This window comes from Xenopus laevis, chromosome 1L, assembly GCF_017654675.1.
Source record: "Xenopus laevis strain J_2021 chromosome 1L, Xenopus_laevis_v10.1, whole genome shotgun sequence".
Classification (NCBI taxonomy): Eukaryota; Metazoa; Chordata; class Amphibia; order Anura; family Pipidae; genus Xenopus; species Xenopus laevis.
Genome location: NC_054371.1, coordinates 61946309 through 61971408, shown reverse-complemented (window position 1 = coordinate 61971408; position 25100 = coordinate 61946309). Strand labels below are relative to the sequence as shown.

General features: G+C 37.8%; 1 protein-coding gene across 1 annotated transcript in view; it reads right to left on the bottom strand.

Annotated features, from left to right (window-relative positions):
- The window catches only part of znf827.L (zinc finger protein 827 L homeolog), a 127151-nt gene that overhangs the window by 26798 nt on the left and 75253 nt on the right, over nt 1–25100 (bottom strand). The window contains exons 6-8 of the mRNA XM_018231536.2: nt 19259–19492; nt 16908–16959; nt 14809–14903 (exon numbers count right to left, since the gene is read on the bottom strand). Coding sequence (XP_018087025.1) covers nt 14809–14903; nt 16908–16959; nt 19259–19492 — 381 coding nt within the window. The remainder of the gene's footprint in view (nt 1–14808; nt 14904–16907; nt 16960–19258; nt 19493–25100) is intronic.

Genomic DNA, 25100 nt, shown 5'->3' with positions numbered 1-25100 from the left:
AGGAGTTATTAAAACAAGGCCTTTGACAGATTATACATGAGGGTCCACTAAATGATTCATTTAGTGGAACATGGAGTTTAAAACACAGCTCATATATCCAGGCAAAAGAACATGGAGTTTAAAACACAGCTTGCAAATCCAAAAATGTAATTTCGACATGAATAATTTAAAACTTTACCAATCAAAAAATGGCATATTTTAGAACACCACCCAAATCTACCTTGATATTCCCTTACAGGCCGGCTCACCAGCCAAGTAAAGGCTTCTGTCTTTAAGAACCACAAATTGGGACTATACAACCAACACAGAGACAAATGGGAGGTATAAAATATAAAATAGATGTGACAGCTGGCAAATTAAGAAAATGAGAAGTTTCCCAGTGGTCTTAATTAAAAAAAAAAAAGCTAGGGATCCAGAATAATGCTAAATTGATAAGCAATATATAACATAATACATATGTATAGTTAAGGAAGTGAAATGCAAAATCTAAACTTTCTGTGTCACTGTCTATTAAGCATTGACAGGACACACAGTTAACTACATTTTTAAGATGATTTACTTGCCTTATCTTAGATATGCTAATTACAATTAGAAATACTCTTTAGCAAATGCATTATATAAAAAATCCCATTCCAGTCTTAATATAAAATACAGTTAAGAAAATGCAATGATTCAGTTTCCCATGCACAATATCAATGAGACTCACTTCATATGCTAATCAGTGCTTCCCTATTACGCATAGATTCCATCTCCTGAAGGTCACCTTTTTACAGTAAACCATGGGGGCTGCAAGGGTGAAATCTCTAAATTACTGTCAACCATTCTTGTTGTTATGTGCTAGGTGTATAAATCAGTCAGCACATGCCACTGTAAGGTTCTCACTAATGCCATCTTGTGGTATTCAGAAAAAACTGTTACATGACGCACATTCAACACTTAACAGAGTTCAGAACCTCAGAAAAGTGTAGGCACATTTTATTTCAACTTTTTTACATTGGCTATTATGGGCGTATTCCTGGAAACCTTAAAAGGGACAGAATACCCCCTTGCACTACACAAGTTCAACGAATAGGGTTTGTGCTGAACTAATTATCTACCAAACAAGAAGCTTCAGTCTCTCTGCCATGTTTTGTTAAAAAGATGACTGATACAATAGGCAAAAAGCATTTTTATCACAAGCCCTATTCCTTAATTGAAATGTTAACTCCTTGCGCAAAGTCAAATGGGATGCACAAAACACACAGGGTTCCAACCTAGAGGATAAAAAAGTTTTTGATAGAAGTGTATGTGCTTCCTAAAATATATAGTATACTTTTAACACAAAGCTGTTTTGAGTTCTCCTTTAGTTAGAATGGCTCTCTTGTCGCTTGACTTATGGAGGAATAGCTCCCAGCTATGAGAGTGAAAAACAACGTCTCCTCTCCCACCCGATAGATCAATGTTCCGCAATTCTACCTCCAAGAACAAAAAACAAGAGAGGGAGAAAAAACAGTTGCACACTGCCAAGATATAGATACGGCTGCCCTGCTTCGATAGTACTAACAGGATTTTGCCGGATTTCACTCGCACATCAGCGCTGTTCCCCAGTGCAGTACGATCCGCGTTTAGTTCAATTGCCTCCCGTTCTATTAAAAACGCTACAACCTCGTGGTTTAAATATAGAACTGGACATTAATTGTTTCCTTTTAACATACTTTTTAATTTTTGTGTGATGTATTATAGGTTTGGTATTTATATCTATTTATTTATTACTTATATGCAATTGAATATTCATGAAGTTCTGCTTCTTCCTTTGTTTTACATATTTAATTACCCCGAGTAGCTAGCCAATGAGATGTGGCAATGAGAAGGACAGGAGTATGATGGAAGTTTTTTATTGAGACATTTTATAAGCCTCTGATGAAGTGAAATCCTTTCATGAAACGCGTTATGTCGAAAGTTGCAATTTTAAGAGACGAAAGTGATCATCTTCAGCTGCAGCAGGACACCGAGTAAAACATTTCAGTGTGTGTGGAGCAGAGGAACGGGAGGCAATTGAACTAAACACAGATTGTACTGCACTGGGGAACAGCGCTGATGTGCGAGTGAAATCCGCCAAAATCCTGTTAGTACTACCGAAGCAGAGAAGCTGTATTTATATCTTGGCAGTGCGCAACTGTGTTTTTTCTCCCTCTCTTGTTTTTTGTTCTTGGAGGTAGAATTGTGGAACATTGATCGGGTGGGAGAGGAGACGTTGTTTTTTCACTCTCACAGCTGGGAGCTATTCCTCCATAAGTCAAGTGATAAGAGAGCCATTCTAACTAAAGGAGAACTCAAAACAGCTTTGTGGTAAAAGTATACTTTATTTTTTAGGAAAAAAATCAAAAACTTTTCTAAGTCCTATTCCTTGACCATATGTTGAACAAGGGGTATACTGCCCCTTTAAGTTATATCCACATCTAGGGAGTAAGGCAAGGCTCTATGGAACCGTCCTATTTCAGGGAGTCACAAGGGTATTAAGATGTTCCCAGCGTACATGCAGGGGTATGGCCTGCACAGCACCACTCAAAAATTAAAGGGATCCTGTCATCGGAAAACATGTTTTTTTCAAAACGCATCGGTTAATAGTGCTACTCCAGCAGAATTCTGCACTGAAATCCATTTCTCAAAAGAGCAAACAGATTTTTTTATATTCAATTTTGAAATCTGACATGGGGCTAGACATTTTGTCAATTTCCCAGCTGCCCCTGGTCATGTGACTTGTGCCTGCACTTTAGGAGAGAAATGCTTTCTGGCAGGCTGCTGTTTTTCCTTCTCAATGTAACTGAATGTGTCTCAGTGAGACATGGGTTTTTACTATTGAGTGTTGTTCTTAGATCTACCAGGCAGCTGTTATCTTGTGTTAGGGAGCTGTTATCTGGTTACCTTCCCATTGTTCTTTTGTTTGGCTGCTGGGGGGGAAAAGGGAGGGGGTGATATCACTCCAACTTGCAGTACAGCAGTAAAGAGTGATTGAAGTTTATCAGAGCACAAGTCACATGACTTGGGGCAGCTGGGAAATTGACAATATGTCTAGCCCCATGTCAGATTTCAAAATTGAATATAAAAAAATCTGTTTGCTCTTTCGAAAAATGGATTTCAGTGCAGAATTCTGCTGGAGCAACACTATTAACTGATTCATTTTGAAAAAAATGTTTTTTCCAATGACAGTATCCCTTTAAGTAATTGTTAATGAGGGGAACATCTTGAAAGTCAACCATGAGGCTACAGTAAATACTGTATAGATGGAAGGTACTTCTTTACCAACTATAATAGGTACATTTATCTAATTGAGCATACTATTCTTATGTTCTTTTGCAGCACAAAGTATTATAAACAAACCTCTTTCCCCCCACTAACAGTTAATATTTTCTACACAGAGAAAAGACTGTAGTATTAACTTCTACTTGCTTGAAGGAGTCATAAAACTTACCTTTAATTAGGGATGCACTGAACCCTGCTAATCAGGGTCTGGGCAAATCCTAAATCCTCTTCTTCGGAATCGGATGAAAACCAAATTAGAATCCTGGTCACGCCCGTAAATCTACGGCACGCAGGTGGAAATTGATGACGCCCAAGTGAAGCAAAGTTTTCACATTTTTGAGTTTGTATTTGGTTTGGCCAGGCTCTTGGATCTGGCTGAATCCAAATGCTACTGGAAAAAGCTAGGATTTGGCAGAATCCCGAACTGAATCCTGGATTGGTGCATGCCTAAATTTAATGAACACTTAATAGGAATATCTGTTATGTTTCTATGGGACTAGCACCTTCTATATTCCTGTCCACTACGAAACCTTGCCCTTTCAATTTCATTTCAAATGATTGATCACCTAAATAACATTAAAGGGATACTGTCATGGGAAAACATGTTTTTTCCAAAACACATCAGTTAATAGTGCTGCTCTAGCAGAATTCAGCATTTTTTAAAAGAGCAGATAGATTTTTTTATATTCAATTTTGAAATCTGACATGGGGCTAGACATTTTGTCAGTTTCCCAACTGCCCCAGTCATGTGACTTGTGCCTGCACTTTAGGATGGAATTACTTTCTGGCAGGCTGTTAATTCTCCTATGCAATGTAACTGAATGTGTCTCAGTGGGACATGGCTTTTACTATTTTACTAAGTGCTGTTCTGATATCTACCAGGCAGCTGTTATCTTGTGTTAGGGAGCTGGGTTGATATCACTCCAACTTGCAGTACAGCAGTAAAGAGTGATTGAAGTTTATTAGAGCACAAGTCACATGACTGGGGGCAGCTGGGAAATTGACAATATGTCTAGCCCCATGTCAGATTTCAAAATTGAATATAACAAAATCTGTTTGCTCTTTTGAAAAATGGATTTCAGTGCAGAATTCTGCTACAGCAGCACTATTAACTGATGCATTTTGAAAAAAACATGTTTTTCCATGACAGTATCCCATTAACTACTGCAGCTTTAACGCTCACTCATTTGCTATGTTAGAACTAAAAGTTAGGCATGGCTCTGTTAGGGCTCTTACACATTTTTATATGAGTTATTTGCAGTGACATGGAATGCATACTAAAGTGCCAATGTGTCAGGGCAAGGGCACATTGAGTGGATCATCTGATTTTCTCAGCCTGCGTTTTGTATTTTCATGCTGAAATCTGGTCTTGTAGCTCCAACCATGCCAACACAATGCCTGTCAATGGGGCTACACAAAGAAGAGGATGACAGCAGATGATTTGCTCAGTGTTCCGATGCCCTAAGGATCCTTATTGGAGATTTAAACGTACTGTATTTTGCTTTTTCAGAATCAGAAATTCTGTCACGAATGCAACACCTACACAGGCAGAGTATGGAACCTTCATAGTCGATCTGATTTAGGTTGCTAGGGTTGGTGAACCTAACAACCAAAAAAACATTTTCAGTTTCAGGCTGAAAACAGGCAAAATAGTTAGGCTAATAATTAAAAAAAATACAAAATGAATCATGAAAACATTACTTAGAAGAGGTTTATCTATAACATACTAAAAGCTAATATAATGGTGAACATCCCATTTAACAATAGAAAGGTAGTGACAAGCCAGCCTGACAGACAGTGGCAGCTCGGCAAAGCTAAAAAAGTAAGTTGCGTAACACGTTTATAGACGTTATTTCAAAATTAAAAAAAGAACAAGGTGAATTGGCCATTTGAAATGTTTAATAAAAGATGAACAAGATTCATGTACTCTGTCCTACTTTTCAATTCAGTCATCTTAAATGATATTCCTCAGCTCATGTTCAAAGTGTCATTCAGTTGTACAGTCTGCATTCTAGTGTCTGAAGCAGAGCAACTTTGTGTGTGATGTTGCCCTCTTTCTTTTTCCCTTGTACGTTCTCTATAAGGGAAACAGCTGCAGTGAGGTTATACTAAATCCAGATTATCATTAGAGTTTGGGCTGTTCCAGAGCTCACTGCAGACGGGCAGTCGGTGAGTAATGATTGTGCAGATGGGAGTCCCGGTTGCCAGTGAACTAAAGCTGAAATTCCCACCAGGATAAAAGTCAGACACACATGGAACCATCAGGTGCTTACAACTGACATATATTTCCAGCTCATAATTCCACAAAGTAAGCTGGGAACTATATAGTTTTCTTAGCGGGTGTGTAATGCTTTCTCATTGCAGCAGTCTCATGCTGCATTTTTGGTACCTTTATTCATGATTCATTCATCTTTGTGCACATCTTCCAAACATGCGTAATATGTCCCTAATAGCTTTTGAGTATGGTGGGCATTCACATCGGCACTGAGCATTTTGTGTGATAACTGGCTTATAGGTCATTCCAATTCAAATTGATGGAGAGAAATTTTGTCCCCAGTCTAGTGAGCTAAGAAGCACAAGGATGATAAACTGCTTACTGCCCAGAGAGTTGACTTCCCATGAAAAGAATACTTCTTTATAAGAAATAGAATCTGTAGGACTAAATTGCAGTTATTTTGGTATCTGTGCTAACTGCATACTGCCTTTAAAAAGATACCAATGTTTTCACTATTTTCAAAAATATATCATAGCAGAAATAATTGTCTGAATCCTTTCTCCCTGCATGCTGTTTGCAATGGGAGTAAAATTTCATAATGTGTGGCCAGGGCACTATCTGCACAGAGTTTCTATGTTCTCCCAGTGTCTGCATTGGTTTCTTCCCTCACTCCATAAAAATACAGTCAGGTTATTTGGTTCCTGATAAAACTGTCCATAGTGTCTTTGAAAATGATAGGGTCCTTAGATTGTAAGCTCCACTGGGGCAGGGACAGATGTAAATGATTTTTAATCTGTGTAAAGCTCTGTGTGAATGTGTATGTCTGAATGTGATTAATTGTTCAAAGCCCAAGCCCAACTGTGATCATATCATCTTCCATAGGGCAGACCAATTGATTCTGTCAATTCTAAAGCTGGCCATAGATGTTGAGATTTTGAAAAGATCAGATCCTGATCGTGAGACCACGATCTTCTCAGAACGATCATACGATCGTACAAATTTACCATCAACTAAAAAGACCAATTTACCAGGAAAACAAAGGGGAGCTGCCTGCTTGGCCCTGCAAACATAGATAAGATTGCACTGGGACCGACAAAGATTTTTTGACCTGGCTGATCAATTTCCCGACAGATGTCGGCCGAAAAATCGTAAGATGTACGATCGTTCGAATACCACTAACCGCACGATAATTTCGAAGGATTGGTCGGCCTTCCCTAAAATCGGACGTTCGGCAAGAAGAATCGTTGCGTCTTGGGGAGCTTAACTCCACTGTGTGTGAAGCCAAACCAATCACAGATCCACTGATTAGGTGATCTCACAATTTATTTTCACTCTAAAAACTACAATTTGTTGAGAAAATTAACATAAAAAGCTTGTTATTGGTATTTCAATTAAGTGGAATAGTTATATTTTTATCACAGGCTATTATGTGTTCCACCATTACCAATTTTTCTAAAATGACCAGCCTTGCGTAAAATTTTCCTTTTCAATTTCAGATGACATATCAATACTTAAGAGAGTTGATAATGACTGTAACTAAGCTCATTAAAGACACTATTCCTTCTTGACCTTGCTACTGCATAAGCCGCGTAGGGCAATTTGATTTTATTTGGACATCTGGAGCTTGCATATCACCTTGGTTATGGATCATGATTACTTAATTGGTTATTCCAAGCCTTCGCCTATGAGGTTCTTTAGGGTCAGTAATATAATAAAAAGGAAAAGGCTTAGAATTCATTCAAAATTAATTTCAAAGTATTGACATTATCTACTTCCCTAAACATAAATTTGATACTGACCTTGTAATTCTTATAAAAAGATCCATTCTATGTGTATACTGGGGGGATTTTTGTTTAGCACACAATTTTTGGCACACTAAAACTGCCTGTGAAAAATAAATTTGTAGTATAAATTCTTTTCAGCATGAGTTCAACAAATAGGGCTTGGCTGAACAATTAATATGCATCCTAATATCTTTTGACTTATTGCTTAAAGGGGTTGTTCACCTTTGAGCTAACTTTTAGTATGAGGTTGGGGAGTAATAGTCTGAGACAATCTGCAATTGGTTTTCATTTTTTTATTATTTGTGGTTTTTGAGTTATTTAGCATTTTATTCAGGAGCTCTCCAGTTTGCAATTTAAGCAATCTGGTTGCTAGGGACCAAATTACCATAGCAAACATGCATTTATTTGACTAAGAGACTAGAATATGAATAGGAGAGGCCTTGAATAGAAAGATGAGTAAAAAAAAGTAGCAATAACAATAGAATTTGTAGCCTTACAGAGCATTGGCTTTTTAGATGGGGACAGCGACGCCCATTTGAAAGCTGGAAAGAGTCAGAAGAAAAAGGGAAATAATTATAAAACTATAAAAAAATAAATAATGAAAACCAAAGTAAAAGTTGCTTAGAATTGGCCATTCTATAACATACTAAACATTTACTTGAAGGTGAACCACCCCTTTAATTCCTGTTTTTAATGTTTTTAATTATCTGTAACCCTGAAACTGAATAATAATTTAGAATTCAAATAATTCTAAAGCTGCACAAAAAAAAATTAAGATCAGTTGCAGAGATTCTCGGATTGTGTTTTTATTTTTAAGTATTTAATCACTTTAAATCAACCCCTGTAAAACTTGCCGAACAGGGCTTTTCAGTAGCACTTGAAAGACCATTTTGCTGAACAAATATCAGGACTGAAATAACACATTAAGGTTGCATTGGCAGTCCCTGGATATCTGTGTTGATGTGATCCTTTCAATGTGAAGTGGCCTTGTATATTGTTGTACCTTTTTCCATTAAATAACTGCCATTTCAAGGAGAGCCTGATGGAATCTGATGTTGAAACGTTGCATTGAATGTGTAGATCATGAAATATACTTAGTGATGTTTAGCGATGTCCAAAATATAACATTGACAATACTTGAAAATACAAGCCAGACCATCACTAACACTGTACAATACTCTATTACTTTATAGTATCTAATATAAGTAATTCTAAAACAACTGGACTTGCTGAGTAATCTTTGGAGATGTTTCACTACTCATCCGAGCAGTTTCTTCAGTTCAACTGACTGGTGTGGGAAGTTCTCAGCATATAGACTCTTCCACTAATTCAATTACAATGGCACATTGTAACTCTTCAGAGAGATGACATCTGAAATTCACAGAGGTCGTGATTCTATGTAGTTACTGTGATAGGATTACCAATTTGTAATGTAACTCCTAGAAACAGGTGTTACTTATGAGAGTTGCACGGATGGATGTGTGAAGTTTTCTGAAACTGCCAGGGTACACATGTGAGAACAGCATTGTATGTAGCAGACAGGTGGTGTCGAAGGCCCCCGCCTCTGTTCAGAGATGGTTTCTCCACCTTGACATGAATCGCCTCTTTCAGGCCTCTGTCAAACGAGCGGTCTTCTTTATCCAAGATTTGGACATTGCTATCTTCAAAGGAGTGCCCCTTGTCTTTTAGGTGTAGAAAGACAGTCGACTCTTGCCCTGTAGAGTTCGCCCTCCTAAGATCAGCCATTCACTTGGTGAGCAGTTGTTTTGTCTCCCCAATGTATAGATCAGTGCACTCCTCGCTACACTGGACTGTGTATACCACATTGCTTTGTTTTTCTTTAGGCATTGGATCCTTTGGGTGTACCAGTTTTTGTCTCAGTGTGTTGCTAGGTTTGAAAAACACAGGGGCATGGCGTTTGTTGAAAATCCTCCTGAGTTTCTCCGACACTCCAGCTACATATGGGATGACTATGTTTTGCCTACTTTGTGTCTCTGGAGGAGTTATATATTTTGGTTTTCCTGTTGGGCTTGGTTGCTGCTGTTTTGACAAAGGCCCAGTCTGGGTAGCCACACACTTTCAAAGCTCCTCTGAGATGTTTATGCTCCATGTCCTTGGACTCTGTATCAGTTGCCACACATTCCACCCTGTGGTGTAGAGTTCTAATGACACCCAGTTTGTGTTCCAGCAGATGGTGGGAATCGCAACAAATATTGATCTGTGTTAGTAGGTTTCCTGTATACTTCTGTTTTCAAGTTACTCCCCCCTTGGATGCATATAACACAGTGCAAAAAGGCAAGTTTGTTCCCGTGGACATCTTCCCTTGTGAACTTGTGTGAACTTGTATTATTGTCCACTTAGTTAATGTGTTCTGTAAAGGTCGCCACTTCATTGGATCTGATTTTAACCCAAGTGTCATCCACATATCTGAATCAGTGACTTGGTTTAGTTCTCTGGAATGTAAGTAAGGCCCTCCTTTCCACTTCCTCCATGTACAAGTTAGCTACAATGGGAGAGACTGGAGAACCCATTGCACATCCATGTTTCTGTCTATACAAAAGGTCCTTGTACTTGAAGTATGTGGTGTTAAGGTACACATCTAACAACAAACATACTTGGTTAGGACTGAGTGTCACGGTCAGCACCCAACACCAGAACAAAACACCAGGCACCCTGGTCTCGGCTCGTGCTTCACCAGTAGTGTGACCGCCTTTGGGCCTCGGGAGGAGCCCTCGGCTTACTTGGATGCCACCTGGACTTAAACGAGAGGTGCAAGATGAGGGTTCTGGATAAGCAGAGGGGCACGACAGTAAAGCAAAGTCTTTGGACAGAAGATCGTAGTACAAGGCGTTTAGGCAAAACAGTAGTCAGATCAGGCCGGGTCGAGGTAGGCAGAGAATAAACGTTATCAGGCAGGCAAGGGTCAAACCAGGAAGTCAATCAGAGGGTTAATCAGAGGAGGTAGTCGGTAACCAGGCAAGGGTCAGAATCCAGAAGTCAGAATGGTCAAATAGCCAGGCAGGGGTCAAAAACAGGAATCAAACAGGTTCAGAAAATAGCACAAGGCTCAGAAGCACCAGGAAACAAAATACTATCACGGGCAATGTGAAAAATCCAAACTGTGCCTTTAATACTTTTAAATTTCGCGCCACTGCGTGCTGACATCACACACCAGCGTGCATGCGCACATAAATCAGGAAGAAACGCGCGCGCCCTAACCATTCCCCATTTGCGGCCCAGAGGAGCAACGTGGCGGGCGTCCCCGCCGAGGGGGCTGCAGGCGTCCCTGCAGACCCCCTCCCGCTAGACCACCAGGTAAGGTTGTTACACTGAGCTTTGTTCTGCTGCTAAGGGTGTTAACTTGCTGGAGTCGATTTCTTAGTCTCAATTGTCTCTGTTGTAGGTATATATGTGAACAATGAAGTGACATCATATGTATGTATGTATGTATATTTTTATTTGTAAAGCGCTCCTTGAGGGCAAAGCACTGTACATACCATTGTTTCTATTATGGAGTATGTTTCCTACTTTCACCAGCCACTTGCCCAGTTTTAAGAGTAGTTTTTAGATCAAAAACTAGGGTTGTGCATAAAAACATGTCTTAAGGGTGCAACGGTGTTGGGAGTGGAAGTCACATACCTCTTCTGGCTGCCTACAGAACGCAAAAATATGATAAAATTCAATATAACCTTTAACAAAGAATATGAGCAATACTCGATGGTTTCCCCCAACCAGGTCTACTGATGGGCACTGCTGGTAGAATGGGAATCCTCTTTATAGAGAAACACCCTCCTTATCACTGAGGCCTCTATGCTGGGTTGCCAGGTGTCTACCTGTGTACAACCAGGATACTAACCCACTAACCTCCTGCTGGAGCTTTGGGCTGCTCAGCTACCCTGACAGTGCTGACCCAATTATATAACATAAGCTGGATAAATCTAAAGACAAGATTCCCCTGGGAGTCTTACCCAATATGCAGGTGATTGATTGATTCTGTCTAGCAGCTTCCTGTAGATCCCAAGAGAAAATACAACTTTTCTTTTTCTCTAATACTCCAGAATACATCATTCTTTCCACAAAACAGGGGATGCCGTTGTTATCCCCAGAAAAGAGGTGCTTTGATACATGAACTACTGACAAAATAGCTAACGTATTTAATTAAGTCAGCTGAATATTTAAAGGAGACATATTGTGTAAAAAGAACAAAACTGTGCCAGTGCATTATACTTTTTTAAATATAGAAGGGGTGAGCTTAAAAAAGTAGTGTTTTGGGCTAGTTTATTGAATTTTTTTTGCAAAAACCCTACTAGTCCCATCCATCTGTTCCAAGTCCTGCTGCCTCCTTTCCCAGGCTGTGCAGGGAAGCCAGGAGCACTAAGCATACTGCATTGTAGGATAGGAATCAATCATCAGCTAGGTTGACCTGAACTAAAGCCTTTGTTTGCTTTTGTGAATGCAGAGCTGTGAATGGCTATCCCCCACCTAATGTGTTTCTGGCAGGGACTGTTAGGACACACCCACCCCACACGGACAGGGACCAGAGCAGATCTATAGGGAGCTCCAATAAAGGGACCATTATTAAAGGTAGTATTATTTTTTGGCTGAAAGTAAGACCAGCACCATATATTATTTATCATTGCCTACAAGATTAGGAGGGTTCTTAGTTATGCTATATGTCTCCTTTATTATCAGTATTTGCAAAGTGCAAACCTAAGTGTAACACCCATTTTTGCTCCTTCCTTCTGTCTCCTGCAAGCATTTTACTTCAATGTTGCAGTGACAAGTACAAAAAACATGTAGATGGGAACAATGTAATGAACAAATGGATTCTCAAGCTGAGACAGAAGCAACGCATGCAGATGAAGGCTGCAGAGAAACTGTGAATTTCAGCCACTTGAGAAATAATCAAATCTCACATTTATTAAAGCTGAGGTTTAAAATGGAAATATTTTAACTAAAAGCTTGTATTGTGTTTTGCTTTACAAATGAACAGCCGATCTCCACTGTGTGCCCTTGTGACATGACTATTAAACCAGCAGGTGCCACTTGCATTAATATTCAGTGGAACACAGAAATGCAAGAGGGATTACATAGTCATGCTTGAATACACGGTCACTTGTAATTAAGTTGCTACATGTGAACATAGCAAATGACTACAATCTGCTGCTGCTGCTAAATGGATTCATATATATTCAAAGGGCTTTACACTGAACACTGGTATATTAAATATGGAAATATTGCATTCTTATATGCTTCTGTATGCTCTATACAACCTCAAGAGTACCTGCATGCTTAATAATATTATAACACACAGTGAATATTGGATAAGGGGGTGGCAACCACCAAGTGGCGTAACTAGTGGTGGCCAGACCCACGTGCAGCATGTGGACCTGGGCCCACCACCACCTCTTCCCCACAGATTCACACTCTCATGGCCATCACCAATCACCACCAACCCATCCCCCCAGATTCACACTCTCATGGCCTCCAGACGTGCGACCAAGACTTCTATGTTGCCCACGATAAGCCTTAGCGATCGCACCCCCGGTAGTTAAGACACTTTTGGGCCCTCTACATGCCCCAAAACTTTCTTATTATTCAAGTAAAAAAAAAATTATAGTTTGAAGATTTCTAGCATATCTGCTGTATTCTTTTAAGTAGAAGTAAAAAAACACAAAGCTATAATTTTTGTTGAAAAATTACACAAAAATTAAAATGCTTGTTTTCATGCAACAAGATTCTTATCCTTGCTAATACTAAAAGCCACTCACTATAGTTAGCAAGCACAAGGTAAAAATGATGGTTAAAATGCTGATTCTATTGGGTCCAGAAAAACTGTTTGTAATATTCCATAGTAATATTGTAGAAGCAAAGTAGTGCTACAAAAAAACTGTATAGGAGTGATGTAGTCATTGATGCAATGTTCCTTGGTCTTGTAACCTATTAAATGAAATGGGATGCCCACCCAAACAATATACATACATACAGTATATAATTTTTTGCATAATGGAAATAAATTTAAGTTTTCAATAAATTGTCTTAAAAGATCTTCAATGATCATAAAGTTATTTGTATATGGAATTTGTAATTAAACAGAGTGGGATGAGGGTCACCAGGAAAAAACGTGGTGAACCCCGGTCTTGGCAGGTGGTGGAGAGCAGTGTGGTGGAGCGTGGGAATATGACAGTAATCGTAAGGGCTTGTGACAGCAGTAAACGAAGGGGTGCTGTGTGCCAGAGTGGTGGGCTCTTACCTGGGGGAATGGGGTGGGGGTTCCTTACTTGGGGGGATGTAGTGATGGGTCAGGGCTGCCATTAAGGGGGGCCCAATGGATTTCAAGTATTAAGGGGGCCCAGGGAGCCAAAGCCGCCAAGGAGTACATAGAAGGTGCTGTTGCTGAGGAGGAATAAGATCGCCTGCCATATTTCCAATGAGCACCAATTTTTTTAAACCCCTGACCACTTGTAGGGGGGCCCTGACCACCAATGGGTTTTTACTTTTTTTAGCACTCATGGCTGTGTGGCCTTTTTATTTTGATGTGGGGCTCAGGTGGCAGGATAGATGGGGCCCCAGGGGGCCCAGAAAATGTTGTTGTACAAGGCCCTGTAAATTCTGCTGGCGGCCATGTGGTGGGCTAGGAATGAGGGAAATGGAAGAGGGGGTTAGGGATTATGGATGTTGTAGTTCCTGGGTTGTTGTTGTTGTTGGGATAGGTTAAAAGAGGACCCCGAAAAGCACCCACCCTCCCCAAAACAGGGGGAGCAGCAGTGTAAAGGGTAGGTATTGGAGTAATGTTGCAGCAGGAGGGGCTTCCCTGGGCGAAACTTACTTATTTTTTCTTTTTACAAATTACTAAAGTTTGTATAAACAAAGTAAATAGGATATGAAATAACTTGGGCCAGTGACCCTTTAAAAATATATTTCAATGTTTCTATTATTATAGTATCATTCATATATTTAAACCTTTAAAATTAAATTACAGGCAAGGTATGGGGAAAATCACACTTAAATGGGTACAACATCATGTAACAGGCAGGATAAGGCATGCTTGGAGCTGCAGACCAGTAATGTTGGGGGTTGCATTCTTAAAGCAATATTGCACAAAAAAACTTTAAAAAAACTGCTTCCCAAGTCTCCACAGCCAGCAGCAGCATTAAAATGCAGACAACCCTCTAATGTGATCGTTTTTTTTGTTCCTGCAACAGTTTTCTCATCTCTGAACAAGCCTTAATCCCATGTATGATTACAATGTAATATAATGAAGAATAAAAATTACAATAATCTCTGTAAAATAACATGCAAGTAATTATAGTAATCTCTGTATGTAAAATCAAAATTATAATAATCTCCATATGTAGGATCTGTAACAAGATGCCTGACATAGTGCTGGGTCAGTAGAATTGGTGACATTTCTTGCATCTACAATTATGTTATTTATCACCTTCTATAGAAAACTAGGGGGGCACTAAGGCACAGTGTTACAGTTGGGTTTAGAACCCCTTTAAGCAATAAGAATCACAAACACACCTGGTCTTCCTTGTGGGACAGTTTCACTTTTTGTGATGTCTTTTAAATTGGAGGTGAATGGTGATTGTCTGCATTTTTCTTCTGAAAAGAAGGGGCTACAGAGAAAAAGAAGAGAGAGTACATAAACTGTCCATAATATGTTTTTTATGAAGAATTAAAGAGTATAAAATGATTGCAGATCTGCATGGATCTCTACAATAATGTTATGTGTTCTCTTGGAAGTAGCAAGCTATCCTCCCCACATCCCCCATGACACCAATGGTTTTTGGACAATTTATTTCTAGATATAAACGAAGCAGCAGTTTTTTAAAGCAGTTGGAAGGCAGAACTTGTATTCACTGTCAATCAATGTGCAAATAAATGCAAATAGTTGCAAGGAAATTCACAGATTGAATAGCACTTCATAAATCACAATGATTTCTGTGAACTCTAAATACTATTTATAGAGGGTATAGGAAACATACATTTAAAACTCACAACCACAAATGTACTTTTTACAAACTGTTTTAACAGGTCAATCAGTGTATTAAAAACCGAGTGCACTCAAGATCATGTGGGAATGAACAAATTAAAAAAAATCTTTATAATCAATATGGATATTGTATCTGTAAATATCAATATTAATCATCTAATTAATACTTTCCTTGTAGGCTGGCTGCAATGAGATAAGTCCCCAAATCATTCTGAATCATTCGAAACAATGATAAACAAAAGCAATTGTATTGCTTCAATAAGCATTCAATATAATAGAATATTTATTAAAAGTGAACAAAAAAAATTAATGAATAAAAAGTTTTGTTAGTATATCCATCATTTCCATCTAGACATTTTCCTTTCCCAGACATATGACCTTCCTTTTCTTCAATGGATGGAGGGGGTGTCAACCTTCTAACCACTTTTTCAGTTTAATTGTTTTCAAATAGTACACCAAAAAGTGCCTTATATTTTTAATTTTCTTAAATTTTACTTTTTAATAAATGATTTCTCTTCATTTTCTTCAGTTTCCCAGTAATCCAGATTTCGGCTACACTAGGTTCACAATTTAACGTTGCAAATGTGCCTTTACTTCTGGAGGCTTAGGGGGACCATATACTAACAACTGTATCTCTAGGATTTGTGATTTTCTAAAATTTTTTTAAAAAAAGCTATAAAAGTTTGAGATTTATTTAGGGGCCAATTCATTAACTTCGAGTGAAGGATTCGAAGTAAAAAAACTTCGAATTTCGAAGTGTTTTTTGGGCTACTTCGACCATCGAATGGGCTACTTCGACCTTCCACTTCGAATCGAAGGATCCGAACTAAAAATCGTTTGACTATTCGACCAATCGATAGTCGAAGTACTGTCTCTTTAAGAAAAAACTTCGACCCCCTAGTTTGCCACCTAAAAGCTACTGAAGTCAATGGGGAAGGTCCCCATAGGCTTGGCTATCTTTTTTTGTCGAAGGATAATCCTTCGATCGTTGGATTAAAATCCTTCGAATCGTTCGATTCGAAGGATTTAATCCTTCGATCGAATGATTATTCCTTCGATCATTCGATCACAGTTTTTGCGCAAAATCCTTCGACTTCGATATTCGAAGTCGAAGGATTTTCATTCCCAGTCGAATATCGAGGGTTAATTAACCCTCGATATTCGACCCTTGATGAATCTGCCCCTAAGTGTAAAAACCACAAAAAGCACTAATACAAAAGGTGAAAGTTTTTGAGGTCCTATAGAAGTCAAGGAGAGCTATGCTGATCCTTTGGCCCACTTTAAATCAATTCGAAATTAAGAATAATTTTCCATTCATACTTTTTTTTATTCGGATTTTGTAATAAATCTCACGACATTTGTAGTTTCAGAGTTTGTGAGTTTAGTCGTGGTTCAAAACCCACTAAAACTACAAAAATGAGACTGTTGATAAATAGACCCCCACATGTTCCTATTGTGGCTTACATTTCTCTGAACTGAATGCTATAGGACAAAAACCTAAAAGTCAAATGGGATACAGAGTTAAAATATTAGAGCTGCACAAAATCAAACTTAAGACAATGCTAGCATTATTGGCAACAGTAAAGACGTAAGCAACTGTGGCAAGAGTAAAGGAACATAAAAGTACCTGGTGGTGCGGATGACATTTGACTTATGATTATGTTCTCTGCTAACTTTTTCTGTAACAAAAAAATAAGGCTTGTCAAGGACAACACAATCTCACTTGCTGTTGGGAATAATAATATGAGCTTTAACAACAATAATGTTAGAGAAGAATGAAGTTCTGGATTGGGTTTTTGAAAAATGCATTTGCTGTTATGACAAAATCTATGATATTGACAGGCTTCACACAAGTGTGAGAACAGTTACTGGGCTTAGGAATAAGAAGGCTTGATATGCAAAATTAGTGATGTGTTTCTGAAGGATTTGGAATCGGCCAAATTATTTTCATACAGCATTTTGCCCCAATTTGCATAATTGCAGCAAACAACTCTGGATCACAGCAAACTTTTATCCCAAAAATGTATTAAAGGAGAAGGAAAGTCACTTGGGGGTAGCACACCCAAGTGATTGTTTTTATTTAACTGGTATCTCAGACCGGTGCACTTATCAGCAGAAAACTGCCCCAACCTAAGGTCCTTTTAGCAAGCACCACAGAGCGATCTTGTTCTTCTGCTTCTTTCTTCAAATTTCCAGAAGCAGGTGCATGCATGTAGAGTTGAATAGCCTGCTTTTTTTGTTACAGTTTGAATTCACACTCTACTGCACATGCACAACTGCTCAAAGAAAAAAGAAGCAGGAAGAGGATCACTCCATGGAGCTCACTGGATGAACCACATCTGGGGCAATTTTCTGCTGAAAGGAGTACTGGCAGGAGGCATCAGGTTAGAAAAAACATTACTCATTTTTGGCACTCAAGTAAAAAAATACTTTTTCTTCTCCTTTAATCATCCTCATGGTGTACACCTGAAATGAAGCTGAATGTAATGGGGGTTTTTTTGCCTGGGGAGATGCATTTTTAAAAAAATATATAAATTCCAAATTAGGTTTCCAACTAGTTTACTATTCAGTAAATTTCCCTTGAAGCATTGGCTGATAACTTTGTGCATCCCAATTTGAAACCCAGAAAGTTTGGGAAGGGCTCTCTAGGAATAACAGGCTAGACAGTGCAGATAATAAAGCAAAGAAGAATGTGCATAGAGTATGAGAAATGAGTATTTATATTATGCAGATTAAATAAATCACATCAAAATTAATTCCCCCACAGGAGGTGGGGGCTAATAAGGGGATATGTTGAACGATTCTATGTATAATGAGCAAGCTGGGACACTCCCTTTTAATATGCATGTATATGTCAATACAAGGCCGTCTACACAAGGAGCTCCCTGCTAGTGCAGGGGTTATAGTGTTTGCAAGGGAGGTTTTCTTAAAGAAATATTATACACATTTCTTGTGGGGCCTCTGCACCTGAGTGAAATGACAAGGTTATGGATACTTAACTCATTAAAACATTAACAGAATTCTCTGCTATCAATATGTTAAAAGGCATTAAGAAATAATAAAAAAAAACACTGTAGTTATTACAATATAATTAAGACAATCAACAATGCCAAAACATCCTTGCTCTGACCAAAAAAAAGGCTTGATCGAGACCACTATAGACCTTGTTCTATAAAAGGACAGCATGAAACTAGCTGCTGTCTTGAATGAAGAGATTTAGGTAAAATATATCTGATTGTCTGAAATAACAGAAGAACCCACTAGAAAGAAGACATCAAACTATTTGACATTGCTCAGCAGAACTGGTATACCGCATAACTTTTATCTTCTAGTTTTGATTCAAAAATGAAAAAAAGGTGAAACTTCCAAAAATTTGTGTATGGTTTGTATTATGGGTGAAGGTGTGCAATAAGAACATGATATTGTTTTTATAAATTGCACATGAAAGGTTTTATCCAATTCATTTTCAAGGTTAAGTTATAATTTCTCTAATAATTGAGGAATTTGGATTTTGATGGAAATAAATCATTTACGGCACTCCATGCATAATGTACCAGCCAAAAAGAATGCAAGTCTGTATTGTACTGGTCATATTAGTAACAGTGACGGCTTTGTTATTTTAAAGGCCTGCTTGGTTAAATAAGAATATAGCATTTCTCTAAATGTTGTGTTTGAAGCTCTAAACACATATTTTTTCTGATCTACCCTAGACATCTATATTATGTAACCCTATAAGCTCTACACGGACATGATTTAACCTGCTGTTATGTGGGAAATAAATTTCCTGGGTATGTATATTTGTACCTAAATCCCCCCCAGTTCAGAGAAATCAAGCAATGCAATATATTTTGTGTTACCCCTTTAGCACTGAAGATTATCTAAACTGATTTAATTCTGTTAAAAATGTCAGTGGACTTTTATACTAATCTCTCTGGGGATCAACATACAAAGCGACACTGTACAAATTACTACATTTACCTGACAGTTTGAAGAGAAGTTCTGAAGCCATCTTCACAGATATATCTTGGCTGAACAGGTTCCCTTCAGGAACAACTCGGCACAATGGCACCTTCTGCGAGGGCTCATTTTTTTCTTGCCTTAATAAAGTGCTGTAACCAATGTTCTGTCTTGGGGAGATGGAAGAGTCAGGGATGTCAACCTCCATGGGTTCCTCTTTAATCTTTACAGTCTGCGCGTCTTTACAGCTTTCAGCTAGCGTGTCAGAGAACAGGAAATTCAACATCAGGCAATATGTTGGGAAAAACGACTTAAAAGTTTTACAGAAATTTTCTATTGAGGTTGTGTACACACAGGCAGGAAGACAACTTGTGCTCAGCTGACAACTGAATTTGCATGAATAAAGGGGTGCAGTATAAAGTATAAAACCCTGCGAAAGGTTCAGGTATGGGATCTGTTATCCAGATGTTTTCACAGATAATGTATCTTTCTGTAAATTGGATCGCCATACTACTAAGTCTACTAAAAACATTTAAACATTAAATAAGGCCATTAGGATTGTTTTGCCGGCAATATGGATTTCTGCAGCTTAATTATCAAAAAGTACAAGGAACTGTTTTATTATTACAGAGAAAAAGTAAATCATCTTTACAAATTAGAATTATTTCCTTGAAATTGACTCTATGGGATATGGCCTTCACTTAATCTGGAGCTTTTTTGGAACTGGTTTCCAGATAAGGGATCCTATATCTGAATAATTTTTAAGGATGTTGTATGCAGAAATATAACAAAAAATATTTGAGTTAGCGATTAGAATAAGTCTCCATTGGCTGTTCAATATTTCATTGCCCTTAGCTACACATATTCAAAGTTTAAATGCAACCCTTTTAGGTTATTTAAATACAGAATGAGCCAATACCTACCAATGAGAAATATTCCTATAATTCTGTATAATGAAAAATATCTTGGCCAAATAAGACTGCCATTCATAGTAGGAATTGTGTGCTTTAAGTATGTTTGGTGCTAAAATTCTCTCTCAAAACGTATTTTGCATAAAGCCTACAGAAAAACTCTTCAGTATTTTGAGCAATATGCAATTACTATAAAGGTCAAATCCATGCTTGAGATTGCTCCCATATGCACACAAGCCATTTTCAAAGTTGTAATTGCAAACTGACTAACTGCCAAAATATTGGGTTTGTTTTTCTTTATGTTGTTAATATCATCTGCTCAGAAAAATACAAAAATGTAAAAGCATTTCAAAAACAAAATGCCATCAATCTTGATGGCTATTCATAAATATTCTAATGCTTATCTCATCAAGTCATGGGTTTGTGTATATTTTATACTCTTTTCCGTACCCCCTAATTTTTTTCATGCTGAATGTTTCATTTAATACACAATAAATAAAATATAATATTTAGGCAGCTGATTTTTCTTAGTAATCTTTTAATTAAATAAATCCCCTTCAGCAGTGGGAAGAACAAGAAGTACAGAAAGACTTGCAATTACATCAGGCCCGCTAAAGCCTTGATTGCAAGTGGAAAATATGAAGTGCGAGATGAAACAACAAGCCTTTCAACCTTATTCCTTCAAATCTAAAGCACTTTAGTACATACTGGAGCTTCATAAACAATGTTAAAGCTTTTGGCAGTTACATAAATAGACGTTACAAAAGAAAGAAAAGTACAGTGGTGGGTGCAAAGCAAATGTCTCCTTTGGGTGTTACATTCTAAGCTTTCTTTTCAGTAGCTGTGTGAAAATGGTTGTTAATTACAAACACAAAGAACTTATTCCCTATTCGAACAGGAGCAGCTAAATGAAGGTGTTTGTTGTTTAAACTATTTGAAAGCCTGTAAATTTATGTTGCCAACGTTGCATAGGTTTAATATGACTAATGCTTCCAAGTGCACTAGCTGCATTGCTGATGCAATGAGAACCGTCTGCATGCCAAAACTGGAACCCTCTTGATTTATAAAGATACCTATGCAATCAACTACAAATCTGCAGGAAATGAATAGTAAACCATACCTTGATTAAGGCACCATACAGAGGCTAATACTCTATGTATTTGACAGACCAGCTCATGGGCCAAATCTTGTATAAGGGGCCATGCAAGGTATGGCCACCTTTCTATGTCAGTTCGAGCCAACAGATAATCGGGCACAAATAATCGGAACTGCACTTTCTGATCTGCCAGAGCACCACACAGTAGTAGATCAGTTGTGTTTCATACAATTTATCGTATAGGAAGGCCTGCATCACAGTTACCCATATCCCTCTTTCTGTAAGCTGACTTCATAACATTAAAATGCAGCCATTTCTTGGTCCTCTGGCTTCATGGGATCTGAATTAAACTGGTATATGATATAATAGCATCTGTTCACATAGGTATGCATTTATGCAGAATTATTCTGATTTATCAATGCAGAGAAAGAAGAGAGGCACCCACGCCAAATTTCTGCACTGACAAAAGGAGCATATGGAAGCTTAATTGCACCATAAGTTTGGCTTGAATACTTTTCTTCCTATGTATGCCGACTAGACCGTGTGTCTGAAGAAGATTGCTTCTGACGAGGAATGAAGGCAGAGACAGATACTGATGTTTGACACAAAGATATTTTGTTGACATACATTAAACGTCCAACCACATCCACTATATCTGAATGGTAATTTCTGATCTTTCTTGTATTGCAGATGGGGTGTGATTCTTAAATATGTAAGGCCATTGTAACTGCTATTAAATAATCACTTCTCAAAATATTATATGTCTCATGAATGTTAACACGGGTAAAACCGTTACAAATTAAAGAGAACCAGTCATCAGAAATCAATCTAATTGTATTTGATCTTTAAAGTTAAAAAGTGCTATTAGTGCTGTATTTTTCTGCTTCCACGAAAATCCTGGTGCCAGCAGTATAATTCCTTGCCAATGCTTCCCTTTCATAAAGTAACTAGTGCATGGTTTTGTTCAAACTGAGCTTCATCTTGTTAAAGACTGCAAGTGATCCTGCACGATGGCAATCAATGGTTGCAAAGAAAAGACATAAACTTCAAAAGAAAGAGTTTTTTTAAGCACTTTTAGTGAGCTGTGTTCAGTTATTAAACAACTGACTCAAATAATATTTTGGGTTTTTGCTCTAACAGACATAATTACAAATAATCATGGTCTAGCTTCTGTTTATAGGTCCATAAATGGATGAAGGCACATCTTTTGGTTTGTACAAAGCAATATTTTCCTGTATATATGCATTTCGATTTTATTTAAATCAGCCCATATAACTCTTGAAACCACACACATTTCCACCTGTGTGACTTTTGAACTTTATTTATAATGATTTAGATGTTACAGTTTTACAAGAGATGATGAAATATTTGTGCATTGCCTTCTGACAAACAAAAGGGTTGATTTGACAAACCCTTGTTCTTCAGTAAATCCAAAAATAAATGGTCAAAATCACTCAAGGGCATAACTATAGAGGAAGCAGGAGGTATAGGGGGCACCCGGAGGTCCTAATTAATTAGCCATTTCAACATATATTGGTAAAACCTGACAACCTCTGCATTTGTTGGGGAGCTCTAAACATAATGTGCTGTGGGGCCCAGTAATATCTAGTTACGCATCTGAAATCACTAGTAAAGGAACAGTCAAATTGAGACCAGTACTAGTATAGCTTTATTGAGTGATCACTTCCCATTATAATTACAAACCACATTCTAGGGCTCATTTTTGAATGCAGTGTGCCAGGTGAAATAAAAGGCACCTGCCATTTTTTTCTGCACTTTGCACACTGTTTTTGCATGTGTATATATATATATATCCACAGAATTCTACACTCTGTTTTGGGGCACAGAGACTTGGGTATTGCACCTTTATTTGAACAGTGTCTGCATTAGGTAGCACTCCATTCAAAAGAGAAGGGTGGAAGGGAAGGTAGGTGTAACCCCTCCTGCCCACCTTACCCACCTTTGACATGCTTCATTTATGCACACAAGTTAGGAAACATAAGGAGGCACAGCCCACATCCCCCCTGATACTACTCTGCACACGGAGAGCCATATTTTTGATCCAGTGCTCTGTGCAGAAAGCAGCAACTCTGGGAGGTACAATTACTGAAATGACCCTTATACTGTATTATTAATGACATAAAGCTTGTCTTCTAAGTCTTGTCTAAACAGTCACTGCCTATAGGTGGTTGGCCACAGCTGTGCTAACCCTAATATTGTGTTATGATAAGTGGTCAACAGCATCAATATTAAGATAACATACTACTTTTAAAACTAAAAGAATAAAACAAGATCAAAATAAGAAAAATCAGTTTATTGAAAGTTCACACCAGACTCTGTGAAGGACTAAAATAATATTGTACTAAAGGGAACAGGCAATAGGAAGAACAATGAGAACAAATGAAAACTGATATATCAGATTTATTGAGCTACTGCTCGTCTAACAACATTCTATCTATCATAAAATTTAGACTTCTGAGTTAAAAGTTTTCTGACAAGTGTTAGATGAAAATATTACTTTAGTGTGCATCAGACGACCAAAAGATGTTTTCTCATTTTCTGTCAGAAGAAGGATGCCTAAGAGCACACTATATCTTTATATCCAGTGCCCAACTTTGAATGCAGAATTAATAACAGGGCACAAGACTCTGCCCTTTCCTACTCATAAAGGTAGATCGTTTACTTACTCTCTTATACTTTTTTTTTTTAATGATAACGAACCTTCATACCCTTCATATCCTTGAATACCTGAGGATTAGATTTAATTATACATTTTTGTGGAGATCACATTAAGCTATTTAAGATAATTGTTTCTATGATTAAAGTGTTATTTAAGTGCAGAATTATGCTTCATTACTTTCGTTTTTATTCAATACAGATTATTGCCAAGGCAGAGCCTCTACCAAGGGACTTTGTACTGAAATTATGTAAAGTTAAATTTAAGGAGTGGAGCAGTGATGCTCTGCTGGTGAAGACATAGTTTATTCAAATATTGGTGATCATTAATGGCAATTTGACTACTGGTTCACTGATTATCTATGGATGATTATTTATTTTACGCATGCGTGGGTGTCATACCATATACCATATTTAATTTTCACTGTTTCAATGGATTCCATTTGTCACTTGAATGCTTACTGAAAGACCTGGTCTTATCCATCTGGATCAAAGCTTATATTGGCGGAGGGATTTGCTGATGGCGCTTATAGAATTCTGAAAAGATAACTATTTCCCAATTCACAAAAACGAAGAAATAGAAATATGCAGATAAAGGCACTACTGCTACTTGCATTTTATTTTAACACTTATGAACAGGTTATAAGTCTGATGCATATTATGAAGCTGATCAGCTGTATCAACCCTAAATGTATTTTATTTGATCTAATATAAGGAAATAAAAAAACATTATTACAATATATGCACATTGTATTTGTGTACAGGATGACGGAAACAAAGCAAAAACACTAGGATTGTTTGGTAATGAATGTATATACACAGTGTTATTTATCACAACAATCACTTTCTTCTTTTAGGCTGGTGCACATTCTTAAGTGGCCACTTTCCACTGGCAATACAAGTAGGAACTTTTAGAACAGCACCAAACATAGTTCTGGGTTAAAAAAGCCATAATTAGTGCTAGGGCATTACAGCAACGGTTCAGGCCGAGAAGCCTTTTATCAAGCTTGGTGCTGTTCTAAACGTTACTACTTATACACAGTATTATGCAGAAAATGCTGTAAAGCTGGGCTGCTTTCAAAATTAACTCTACAAAAGGTTTTCATTATGCAAGGAACTTAAACTAAAAAACATTAAAAGGGGAATCCAATTGAAAGTCACAAGCGTTATTAAAAATGGC